We start from the raw sequence: 12456 nt of genomic DNA on the forward strand, positions 1-12456 counted from the left end.
TGAATCAAACTATTATTTGGTGGAGAAAGTTCTCTTCAAGAAATTTTATTAGTATGTCAAAAAACTATCCCACTAAAATATTAGAAGCATGGATAAGGTATGACCCCTAATTTTAATTCGGATGTTCCAAAGGGCAGGATGCTGGGACTCTGGGAATCATGTTGCATGGCCATCAACTCAAGCTATGTAAATAAATTCTTCTACCTTTGTGGGCCATGTTCTATTGGGTCCACCTTCCTATAAATATAAAAATATGGCTAAAATCTTGGCTCCTACAAATCCTCGCATAGTCGAACCACCAGTTGCACCCTCTAGTGCATCATATTGTCTATCTACACACCAACCCTTAGCAATAATAATTCAAAACTTTAATGTTGCTATATTTCTATTTCTATACCTCGCTCGTGGTAGACAAGGTATGTTTGGTGGGTCCTTAGTTATCCATTAAGGGCATATTTGGTCACAAAGAACTATATAGAAAAAAGAAAAAAAATCATATTAAGAAAACATTTTTCAAAGATATAGTAGCGAATTTTCTTAAGTTGTTATTTTTAAAAAACAAAAAGAAAAAGAACTACTTTGTCATAATTCATTCAATTCTCTTTGCAACCAAATATATCTCAGATATCCTCTTCCTGCCATATACACCACACATAGCTACTGCCAAATTCTAGCACTGAAAAGTCTGAAGGCCTCCAAAAATCATCCTCAATTTGTTTAGGATTGTCAATAAAGATAAAATAGACAGTGGCAAAAGGAAAATGCTTGAATGGAATCAACTAACAAGTGCCATATTGGACCAGACTTGATCTTCCTTGGAAATCCAACATCCTATAAACCTCTTCACTAGCCTTTCCTCTTGGTGCAGCCAGTCTCCACTACACTAAAATGACATACTTCTAAGCTCCAAGACCCAATCTTACCTCCAACCTCCCCTTCGAAAAGAAAAAAGAAGAAGAAAAAAAAGAAGAAAGGAAAGCATGGATAAGTTAATGGGGATCCAACACCAGCTTTTAAGGGATGCATGCTAATAAATACCCCCCTTGCCCAGATTGCAGTCCACGTTCACTGGGAAAAACTCGGTCTTTCTACCGAACACCTTTAAATTTAGCAATATTAATATATCCCTCCAAAGTCAAAACTTTGTATTTATCCAACCCCCAACCCAAGCCGTCGTTGGTGTTGTCTCATCCGAGCCGGAGGGTTGGTGTGGCGATGGCGTCGGGCTCCGTCCAGAAATCCGAGGAGGAGTGGAGGGCGATCCTCGCGCCGGAGCAGTTCCGGATCCTTCGGATGAAGGGAACTGAGTAAGATTCGCTCTTATTTCTTTTATTTCTCTCCTTTTTCTTCGAGTACTTGTGGCTTGATCTTAGTGTTGTTTTTCCCCTCCCAATGCTGATTTAGGCGATTTTCATGATTTTTTTTTGTGGTTTCGTTGCTTTTTTTGGAAGTATGTGTTTTGATGCGCCATAACATCATGATTTTTTTTGTGATTTTAGGTCTATTTAGTCTGTATTTTTTTGAAACCTGCGATGTTTAATGAAATATATAAATTCCTGAAATCGTCGTATTTTTGAAAATTTCTGAAATTTCTACTTTCGTTAGAGTTCTTCGTATACATTTTTTTAAAAAAAATTTCAGATCTCTCGCCTTTCAAGATTCGAACACCTCCAGAAAAATATCACTACTTTCAGAAGCTACAAAAGCCTTGGGTTGGGAAAAAAGTGGTGGAATCGAAAATTCGATTCCTTTCTTTATAAAAGGTAGTCAACCATAGCCCAACTTTTTCCTGTAAAGGAAGGATTTTGGAATTAAAAGCTCCCAACATAGGCTAAATTTTTGCATGTGCTTATCTTAAAAATTCTGTCTTCTTGCGATTTTCCTGAGAAAATGATGTGCCAATTCGGATTAAACCATGTGAGTTTGCATAGTTTTCTTGGTTTACAGATTTTAATTGACACATGGTTCTGGATTGTTTCTTTTATCGAATTCTTAATGAATTTGTATGATCCTGATGTAATGCTTGGTTGCATTTAGACTGTGAATTAATTAAGTATTCCTGTATCCATTGTTCCTTGGCTTTACTTAGAATTTCATTGTCGTCAAAATCTTTATGTGCTTTTAGCATTAATTAATTCAACCATGTAATGTTCATGTGATGTTATTGAGATAAGGTCAAGAGATTAAGGCCAGCTTACTCTTGGCATTGATGTTGGAAATGTTGGTCTGCCTAGTGCCATGTTAATTACCAATTATGCCGTTCTGTTTCTCTGGTAGTTGGTTTTTGATAATATTTTTAGCTGCTTGTTTATTTGTTTTGCCATGGACTTGTTTTTTTTTAGTTTGACTTGGCGCATCTATTTTTAATTGGAATTATGGATTACTCTGATTTTGTTTTCCAGTTGGCAGTTTCAGTACTTGTTAACTTGAAAAGCTATATGCTGAATTCATCTTGTTTTGGATTGTCTCACTTGCCAGTTAGAAGCAATCTTTTGAAATATTGTGATTTAGGTTACTTACTGTTTTCAAGTCCTTTTGTTTTGCTGTTCCTATCTGCTGAATCACAGGCATTCTGCTGTGTAACACTTGAGCGTATAATTGATTTACTTCTTAGATCACTATTTGTCGTAAGTTTTATGATTAGGATTAATACATATATCAGCTGAAATCATATAATTGTCTATTACTCTCTACTTTGACCTTCAAAACTATGGTTTGAATATGCGTGCATTTGGAGAAGGCCTAAATTCTTCGGTATGTTTTAGTGTTTCATTATTTTGGCTACTTAGCTTGATACCTTGTGTATTTCCTGATTTATCTGATGATATGGATTCATATTAGCTGGAGTCTTCTACCTAGAGTGCTGCAACTGCTCTGAAATCTCCAATATCTTGCTCCAGCACCCGCTTCCTAAGCTCTACCTATTCAAAGTTTTCATTGAGCTCCACTTCCTTGCTCCTGCATTAAAAACTACTCATGTACCTGCTTCTGATTCAGGTACTCAAAGATGGTTCCTTATTTTCTGTTGATTTATTAATTCAATAAGTTGTTTATGTTGAGACATATTTTGCAAGACAATGTTAATTTTGCAAAACTTCTAGATTTTCCTGCCTATCAACTGGTATACGAAGACTCATGAAACGGTTCTACCTTGCTTGAGTATGCCTAGTTCAGGTATTTGGCATTGACACAAAGGATTCAAGTCAAGCTAACAACTAATCATAAAGGTTTTGCTCAATATTTTTCCTGTAGCCTTCTCAAATTGGAGTTTTGCTCCATCAGAACTCCCATGTAAATAGGAAAAGTCATGGTTGATTTGTTATATAATAATAAACCTTTATTTACAAATTATACTGCCATCACTTCATTTACAAATTATGATTCAGTTGGTTGCTTTGTACTAGATGGACTCTTCTACCGTGCACCTGCTTTGGAATCTCTTCAATTTCTTGCTTCTGCGGCTTCTTCCTGGACACTTCCTTCTTCAAAGTTTTTTTTTTTAAAAAAAATATTTTTTATTTACAAGCTTTGCTTCCCTGCTTCTTCCTCCAAACCTACTCTTGCACTGTCTTAAAGCTTTGTTGATTGGCTGTATAATAATGAATTTCTACTTTCAAGGTATGATGGCATCGTTTAAAAGGGAAAGGGCATTTAAATGTGTTTGACAATTATCGGATGGTTTTATGGTTAAACAGTTGATTCAATTAAATGCATTTCATAAATTTCTTTGTTTCATTTTTGAATCAAGTCAAGTATTTTGCACAGACATGTTTTCCTTTTAACAAAATAACAAATGAGAATATCTTAGAAAATTCAAGATAATCTTTATGTATCCCATGGCATGTGGATGCATGTAAGATATGAGAAATGTAAGGGCTCTATTACAACATTACATTCATAAGAAAACTCACATAACTTTGATGTAACACCAAATGTTCACTTAAGGTATCAAGTGTAGATCTTTTGTTCCGACTTCTCTTCTAATCCCCCCATCCATCATGTCATCGCGCTTGAATATCTGCAAATTGCAAGTCTTAGCTTAAATTAGCAACTTGTACTTCTAGTTTTCTCAATGATTTTTCAAATGATGAACTTTTGCTGGTTCATGAGCTTGAACGGACCAGTTTCAGATTTCATGCCGGGCTTACGATGTTTATGGTTCATTTTACCATATATTTTATTTTTTAAAAGAGATTAAAAAGAAAATGGGACATTCTAATAGAACCGAACCCCTCACCCTCAGAAAAATAAAATAGACAAAGCAGCAGGAGGAAGAGACTGGATGTCCGCTTCTGGTGCAGCTCATAAGTTTAAACAATTGCTAAGCTGGCATTCATTTCAGCCGATTCTAAATGAATGGAAAAGAGGCCTGTTACTACGACCAAGGCCTAACGTTGTCATTTAACTCAATGATCATGTCCAATGTATTGAATTATTGTTTTAGTCATTTAGAAATCTGACAAGTACATCTTCCAACAGAAAACAAAAACGGTAGGCCGTAATATTCATACTCACAATTCGCGTTCTGCACTTACAAATGAGACCATGAAAAAATTTGGAAGAAAAAAAAATATCTAGTTTCTTGTTTTACTTCTGTGCTAATATGATGGTATGTTTCAGATACCGAGGCACCGGTCAATATGACAAATTCTTTGGTGAAGGTATATACGAGTGCGCCGGATGTGGGACTCCCCTTTACAAGTCCACCACCAAGTTCAATTCTGGGTGTGGCTGGCCAGCTTTCTATGAGGGTCTTCCTGGTGCCATAAATTGCTCGGTGTGTCTTCGCTTATTAGTTTTATAATGATAATTTTATTATGTTTTCATGCTTCTTTTCTGCCGTCCATTCATTTGTGTTCATAGCGATTGCTTACAATGCTGACTTGTATTGTCAGCCTGATCCTGATGGGAGGAGAACGGAAATCACTTGTGCAGCTTGCGGTGGGCATTTAGGTCATGTGTTTAAAGGAGAGGGGTTTAACACACCTACTGATGAACGCCACTGTGTCAATAGCATTTCGCTCAAGTTTGCTCCTGCCTCCTGATCAACTTACTTTCCTCTTCCAGCAGCTTGATTGTTGCTGTTGCTTTCTATGCAAGTAATAAAGTTGACTCATGTATGAATGGTAAGTTATCTGAAGTGGCTCCTCATATGCGTGTGTCTGTATATATGTATCTTAATTTTTTTTATCTCATAAACTTCAGTTATTTTAAATACTTTAAAATACTTTCTTGTGAGACGCCGAACGTTGGTTTCTAAAAAGATGCGGTATTTACCGGCGCGTCTTTTTAGTTTTTCAGATAGAACTATAAATAAATTTATCCGGGATATGAAAGAGTTTGTAAATAGACTCATTCGGAATTAATTCAAATTCAAAACAATCTGATCTACTCTATCTCTCAAGAGTTTTTTTTATAGAGAGTTTTTTTTTTACAGAACTCTTAAATTTTCTGGACATTCGAAGGAATCGGTCGGATTAAGCCTCAACAACGATCGTGCCCGTTAGAGGAGGATCGAGTTGAGCCGGATTGTATCTTGGGACGAGATCACTGCAGATCTGCATATAGAAGATGAATTACGCAGTGTATATCATGTGTCTCGATCCACATAAATACTTTTCAATCTTTTGATTTTATTTTAGTATATTATTTATTTATAATATTTTTATAAAATAAAGATCTAGCAGTTTTTAGGCAAAATATTTCAAACAAAATCTATATTATACAGGGGTATGTAATTAAGGGCATATTTGGATATTTGAAGATCTAATAAGACACTCCCACAAGAGACATTCTTGAGAAAATATGGTGGAAGTGAACGAAGATAGGGCGGTCGGATAAGCAGTTAATCTCTAGCTTCCAAGGATAGGACAAATCACCTCTTGAACATGATTATTTATCCATAAAAATAAAGAAATGGTTGCTTTTCCTAACTGGAATTGGTCCCCTGGACGTAACAGGCCAGTTCCAATGCTTGCAATTCGCGGACGACAAGCTGGCCTTCTGTGAATGATCGAGCAAATGCTCAGCGAACCTCAAATTCATCCTGTATGCCTACGAAATGCTATCTGGTCTAAAAATCAATTTTGAGAAATCGAAAGTCATCGGCCTGGGCATCAATGGAGCTCAAACAAAAACCTTGACTGGAGCTTCATCATTGAAAAAAATTGAAAGGAAGCTAGCTGGATGGAAGCATAGCTACTAACAATGGCAGTCCGACTGGTGCTTGTGAACTCTGTAATCACTGCAACCCCCCTCGACTGGATGTCCGCCTTCCTTTTTCCCATAGGCCACAAGCTCGTGTTAGCTGATAAAGCATGACCTTGTTCTCAATTCCCACCTTCTAGATTAAGTTTTCTTTTTCTTCTCTCTCTCTCTCTCTCTCTCTCTCTCTCTCTCTCTCTCTCTCTCTCTTTGTTTGATGTCTAGGAGGTGTGAAATTTGGCTGAAAACTCGAAGGAGGAAGAGTATGTCGGTGCAACCAATTGTAGCAAAGTAAAAAATCCCACTATGACACGTACGATACAAAAAAGACGGTAATTAGAAGAGAGTAGGACAGACCACTTTCTTTCAAAGCCAAAAACACCATCTTGATTAGCTACTCCAAGGATCCAGTTCTTATAACACCCACTTATAAACTCTCGGAATCTATTAAAAGAAAGAAGAGAGAGAATAGAGAGAAGACAAAAAAAAAAAGAATAATTCCAGCAATAGAATCTTCACTACTCAAAGATTTCAAGTATGATTACAAAAAGAACCCAGTAGAGATATTTATAAGTAGTATAAGGAGACTTTTTTTTTTTCAAGTTTCCATGAGGAATTTTAAGTCCTATTCTAACTTGGAGAATTGTAACTATTAATTTTCCTAATAACATCAAAAGTTATATAAAAAGAAATCCACAAAAATCAAACTCTCTATGATTAATTATCATGAAAATTTTTTAACTGAGACAGAAAAATAACTAATCATCAGAAACTAGTTGACTCATAGATATGGGAACTGCGATCCGAGCGGCCGGGGCTGGCGATCAGGGCGGCATAATGTGCATCCTAGGCACTACTCCAGCATCTCTCTCTCTCTCTCTCTCTCTCTCTCTCTAAAGACACCTTTTGGATTGTGTGGAGTGCAAGTTCTTCCGCAAGTTCATGGAGCAGAGGCTTCATGATCCAAGGCAAATTCCCTATGGTTCATATAATGCTTCCAATACTTCAAAGCTTGCACAGTAGCATACAGGTCAATGTTATTCATGGAGTACTGCTTCTTAGCATCATGAAAAATCTTCTTTAAGTAGATAATTTGCTGCCTCTATTGGCTGACTCCCCAATTCCTAATATGAGGCATCGCGTTGAAAATCCAGATACCTTGTCCAAATCGAGAAGGTACAGGCTAGGTGACTCAGCCATCCACAACTTGAAATCTTGAAATTCACAGTTGTCTATATAAAGAGCTCTAGGGAGTATCAACTATTCATGTATTTGTGATGTCTAAGAGGCTTATAGAATATCTACTTCAACTTCTTTGTCATTTTGGGATTAATTTTCACAACAATAAAAGCAACGAGATAGAATATAATTGAGTCTACAAAGATAATTTGCTTCTATTTTTCTTCTATATATGACTCTGCTAGACTAGCATGCCGACTGAATTATCAATTTTTCTAAGGTCTAGTTTTCAATTCAAACATGTAAAAACACTCCAATTAGAACTGATCAAAATCCCGCATGCATAAAGGCGAAAGGAGGATCTAAAAGGCTTCGTGGCAATAGACGAAGTGAGACTAATCGATTGCGAGAGAGCATCAAGTGGTTTACTTTAAGTAGTGAGCGAGAGAACAAGTAGATTGTGGTGAGCGGGCTAGGAATTTTTTAGGTGAATGCGACAACATCCTACTCTCGCTTAGTCATGAGCACTCATCAGGTGGACCGAGTTGGTAAAGAGACAAGTTCCAAAAGAATAAGCCATAAAGGTAGGTCCGCGAGCACGAAAACAAACTAATTACAACTCTGTTCAGTGGAACCACTTGCGCTTATTGCGGAAGATCCAGAAAGCTACCTAAACGAAGAGCCCATCTCTAGTATAGAATTTTATTATTATAATATGTAGTTAGTTAATATAATTAGCATATAAAGCATATAAATTAAATATATATAATTATATTAGGTCAAGTTGGGCCAGGCCAATTTTTAATTTTCCAGGCCGGCCTGATTTTCAGATCAGGCCTGCTTTTTTGCCTAGGCCAATCCCACGGGCCTATTGTTAGTGTCCAAGCCCTCCAAATTTTGGGTTGCAGTGGGCAGGCTGGGTCGGCCGTCATGCCCATGATCAACTCTAATGCCAATCATATTCTTCTACTGGAACCATTTGATTTTTTAAATTATTCCCTTTTATGTATATGGGATTTTGGTTCAAATGTTACTAATATCCTTAGCACTCAATTCAATCTTCTCATTTCTTCGCACTTATTAAAATGTTCCCGCTAATTAAGGAATACATGTGATCTCTTTTGATATGCTACCTTAGACCTAGTATCAGAAGCTATCTTCAAATTTCAAGGGATTCTTTAAATAGGCACAATGAATGTCTTCTGGCTCTAAGATATTGTATGAAATGGAAGAATCTAGCATAGCCAAAAATATAAAAGAGAATATCATCAAGCAGGATGGGCTCTCATTAGGGTCAGCAGTGGCTCTCATGTTTCTACCTGCCGGGAGGGGAAAAAAATACGGCAACCTTGATCAATATTTAGCAATATGAATTACTAAACAAAAGGTCATATAAATGCAGGTTTTCAAGTGTAACAAGAAGGAGAAGAACACTTATGAGATCCAGCCACTCTATTATCTATTTTACTGTTTTCTTGCACTAAGATAGTTTCAGAAACCTATTTGAGAAAGACTTGCCTTCATCGTGGTCTTCTAGATGCAAAGAACAAGGAAACAAAATATATAAATGACTTCAAAAAAGCATAGAGCTTAATATAAAAGGAGTATATGAAACAAATTGAGAGAGCTATTATCAAGACAATCATATCATCTTTCTTTTACCTACTATAAAATTAAAGTATCCATAAGGCCCACATCTCTCCAACAACATTTTTCTCGTCTTGCATATTCTTTGTATTCTATGCCTAACACATCTTTTATTTTTAAGAATTGAATATGACCGCAAAGAAGCCTCGTCTTCTATTGCATTTACCTCCCACTGTAGATTAGGTATGCATCCATCTTCAGCATTCAGTTCCACAGGCCTTGAATTTTTCCATCTCTATACATTTCTCTCATGCTCCATATGATACTTTGATCTCTTTATCGTCATACTTGGTATGTTCTTCAGCATTCAGTTTCATATCATTCCCTCATTTACCAGGCAGCTAAATCAAACAATGAAATGAATGTGAAATTAAAATTATAACCTACTAATCCAAACCACGCGCATTTACTCAATCCCAGTTGATTAGAGGCAGAAAAATTGGTCTCCTTGCAATTTGGTGTTCATCACATATCGAAATAACCAGGAATGCTTTATTAGGTGAAAGTTAAGTAACATTTTTGTCTAATTTTCAGCATAGTTTCATACTAAGAAAGAATATTTTATGAATTCAAAATGCTGCGCTGCTGTTGCAGCTTTCTCTATGTCATTATCCTTGAAGAAGGGCATCTTAATAAATAAGCTAAAACCTTTAGCATATGCTGCTGTGTGCAACCACTTACATGGTTGTAAAGCCGTAGCTTGCGGCCACTTTCACTTTTCTCTACCATCATTTCTCCTTGCCTGACAGGCTTTTAATGCTTGAACTTCTGTTAAAGAAAAAAGGAACAGAAGCTGATGAATACAAAGTAACAGGAATAGACTATATTGCATTACAAAGGATAACAGCAACATTCTACCATCAGATTATAAAAGTTCTCTCAACAAGTAGAGTTAGTAGGGAAAGAAGAACGAAATTGCAATTTTACTGCCCACCAGAAAAAGTCATTTCAACATGCTGACATTATTTAATAATTTGTAAAGATGCAGATGGTGTGCGTGGGTCCACAATATTTCATCACTGAGTTTGCACCAATACTACTGAAGCCTCAATCTGTTACTAAACACACACTAGCTTTCAGGCCTGCACACACATTTCATTCAAGAGTAAAAATAAATTTGTGTTAGTTTTTTTCCTTAATAAGGGAAGAGTACCAGGGTTTCATTGGTTCCATGGAAAGATGACCAGGAGAATGGAAAAATCAGGGATCAACAGGCAGGGGGAGGGAATCAAATAGGATTTAGTTAATGGTGAAAGAACACAGTGATTGGATGGGAATCTCACTGCTAATACCAGATCAGGACTAAACTGTTCCAGTTTTTACCCATAAAACAAAGTTTTGCAAGCTACTTAGTATTTATGCATCAAGGGAAAAATAACATATCTGGAGACCCCTAGCCTTGCATTTATCATAACATGGATTTTTTTTTGTTTTATCTTTTCTGTCAATGAAATTAATATACATATAAAATAAAAATTTCTTGATCTAGATGATCACATTCACTGCCTCGGAGACATCCAGCTGTTAATAAACATATAGAAAAACTAAAATACAAATAGCTTTATGAAAAATGTGGTTTGGAGGCTTTTCATTGATACTCACGAAACCTGTTTTTATCATCACTAGTCCTAATAAAACTCATGGAAAACATAATTGTCACTAATTCCAGAAATTCTCCCCACATTCAATGTAGATTATTTTGCAGCAACAAATGCACAAAATGCTTCTGACATGCATATATCACCCATTGGTTTGGCATAGAACAATTCATAATAGAATAAACCAAAACCATGCAACTATAAAAAGTCACAATCCTAATGCAGAACACAATGAAATACTTTAACAAACATCTAGACTTTGCATGCTTACATTTGATGGCATGAAACATTAGATGTGAGAGAGTTGTATTAGTATGATGTCAGATATAATTTTACCAATGAAAAAGGCCTCATAAATTAAGAATATATTTGGCTGTTTATGTTAGAGAAGTTCAGATGGTGGAACATATTATAACAGGAAAGATTTTACCTTTTTTTTTTATACAACTGATTCTCAATAGGCATATCAAGCATATGCATGCAAGCATCCACAAACAAAAACTTTCATTTTTGAAATTCATGGGTATCGACTATTTCGTATGGTTACTTTTTTTTCCCCTAAAGTTATTTGATATCTGTTTACCAATGAAACATGCAAGAACATGATGAAGTTTTTTTAAAAGAAATGCCATATAAATCAGAAATGAGTATGCGTACAATTCAAGCATGGAAAAAAAACTCGGATTTCAGTATGTCTACTTCGTTTTTAAAGAATTCAGCTACAAACAATCAATTACAAGATTTAGTTTATATGTCCAAACCCAAATAAACAGAAGACATATATCGACTCAAACCAATTTCATGAATCCAAAAGAACTAAAAATTGTCTGTGAAGTCCTTGCAGCCCATAAAATTGATCCAAACAAAGGGTTCTATTACATACTTCTGAACTAGTAAAATCAAAAAAGAGTTAAAACTAATATCGATAAAGCCCAAAAGAAGAAGATATAGTACCGGGTTGGCAGGATTTCCAGTTCCGGTTGGTCCGGGCAAGGCATTCCTGGAAGAATACAGAAAAATGGGCGTGGTTGAGATTTAAGACAAAAAGAAGGGCGACGGAGAGAGAAGAAGAAGGGAAGGCTTGCCTGTAAGGCTAAGTAGAGGGAGGAGCACTCCTTGAGCTGCTTCACGTTCTCGTCCTCCTCGTCGGCGTCGGTCTGGTGGAGCGGCGGCGGCGGAGGAGGAGGAGGAAGGGCGGGCGAAGGGGACTGCGGCGAGGCGGGCGGCTTCCTTGACGGGTCCATAGCATTCGCTTGCGATGAGACTTTGAACCCATAGGGCTGCTTTGAGCTGTAACTGGGGTCCAAATCGGTCTGGTCGGGCGGGGTCATGAGACCCAACCCAATTTGGTTTCTTATTCAATTCTAATTTTGATTCCAAACTCAACCAAACAAAAAAATGGATCGGGTCGACTTTATTACTATAATTTTTGACACAACGAGTCACCCGAGTCGGGTCGGCTCGGGTCGGATCTATGTATAACATGGACCCAACCCAAAAAATCGGATCCGGATCGGGTATGAATTAGGTCAACCCATCCATAGCTTCAGAACTTGTTTGCATCCCCGTGGGCAGCCCGCGGGTCCAAATAATTTTACAGATTCGGGTCGGATCGAGTCGGGCAAGTTGTAGGATTAAAAACCTAAAATTATTCAAATTTCAAATTGATTGGGTCGGGGCTGAATTCAATAAACCCAGATCCAACTCAAAAAATAAAACAGATCCAATTTTAGGATCCGATCCGGCCCCACAGATCCTCCAAAATAAGTCAGGTAGGGTTTAAACTGGTCGGGTCGGGTTACGGATCAACCCGACCCATTTGCACCCT

The 12456-nt window shown here is 36.9% G+C and overlaps 2 protein-coding genes across 6 annotated transcripts; one reads left to right on the forward strand and one right to left on the reverse strand.

The window, feature by feature from the left end:
- The first annotated feature begins 745 nt into the window (after positions 1-745).
- On the forward strand, positions 746-5726 carry LOC103696012 (peptide methionine sulfoxide reductase B5-like). Of its 4 annotated transcripts, none has more exons than XR_003383253.2 (4): positions 746-1307; positions 1642-1763; positions 2842-3227; positions 3405-3639. XR_003383253.2 is itself a non-coding variant. In XM_026800748.2 (3 exons), exons 1-3 carry the CDS (start codon positions 1021-1023, stop codon positions 3027-3029), a joined length of 597 nt encoding a protein of 198 aa, XP_026656549.1. In that variant the 5' UTR covers positions 746-1020; the 3' UTR covers positions 3030-3639. The 4 variants fall into 4 exon arrangements, 2 of the variants coding, with proteins under 2 accessions (XP_026656549.1, XP_008775714.2); XR_005514455.1 differs by lacking the exons at positions 1642-1763; positions 2842-3227; positions 3405-3639 and adding exons at positions 4621-4777; positions 4896-5126; positions 5438-5726 and having other exon boundaries at positions 868-1307; XM_026800748.2 differs by having other exon boundaries at positions 2842-3639.
- Positions 1633-11907, reverse strand: LOC103696014 (cytochrome c oxidase assembly factor 4 homolog, mitochondrial). 2 transcript variants are annotated; one of them, XM_026800750.2, is made up of 4 exons: positions 11714-11907; positions 11583-11628; positions 9712-9798; positions 1633-4018 (listed from the first exon to the last, which is right to left on the reverse strand). In XM_026800750.2, exons 1-3 carry the CDS (start codon positions 11870-11872, stop codon positions 9743-9745), a joined length of 261 nt encoding a protein of 86 aa, XP_026656551.2. In that variant the 5' UTR covers positions 11873-11907; the 3' UTR covers positions 1633-4018; positions 9712-9742. The 2 variants fall into 2 exon arrangements, with proteins under 2 accessions (XP_026656551.2, XP_026656550.2); XM_026800749.2 differs by lacking the exon at positions 1633-4018 and adding an exon at positions 9014-9371 and having other exon boundaries at positions 11714-11906.
- Positions 11908-12456: the final 549 nt, after the last annotated feature.

Source organism: Phoenix dactylifera, chromosome 13 (genome assembly GCF_009389715.1).
Source record: "Phoenix dactylifera cultivar Barhee BC4 chromosome 13, palm_55x_up_171113_PBpolish2nd_filt_p, whole genome shotgun sequence".
NCBI lineage: Eukaryota > Viridiplantae > Streptophyta > Magnoliopsida > Arecales > Arecaceae > Phoenix > Phoenix dactylifera.

Excerpts from the sequence above, each read along its gene's own strand:
- LOC103696012 (XM_026800748.2), top strand. The coding sequence starts at position 1,021 with ATGCATGCTAATAAATACCCCCCTTGCCCAGATTGCAGTCCACGTTCA. Across the intron at positions 1,308-1,641 it reads CTTCGGATGAAGGGAACTGA|ATCTCTCGCCTTTCAAGATT; the intron begins GTAAGATTCGCT and ends AAAAAATTTCAG. Across the intron at positions 1,764-2,841 it reads GATTCCTTTCTTTATAAAAG|CTGGAGTCTTCTACCTAGAG; the intron begins GTAGTCAACCAT and ends GATTCATATTAG.
- LOC103696014 (XM_026800750.2), bottom strand. The coding sequence starts at position 11,872 with ATGGACCCGTCAAGGAAGCCGCCCGCCTCGCCGCAGTCCCCTTCGCCC. Across the intron at positions 11,629-11,713 it reads CCCTCTACTTAGCCTTACAG|GAATGCCTTGCCCGGACCAA; the intron begins GCAAGCCTTCCC and ends GTATTCTTCCAG. Across the intron at positions 9,799-11,582 it reads CTGGAAATCCTGCCAACCCG|AAGTTCAAGCATTAAAAGCC; the intron begins GTACTATATCTT and ends TTTCTTTAACAG.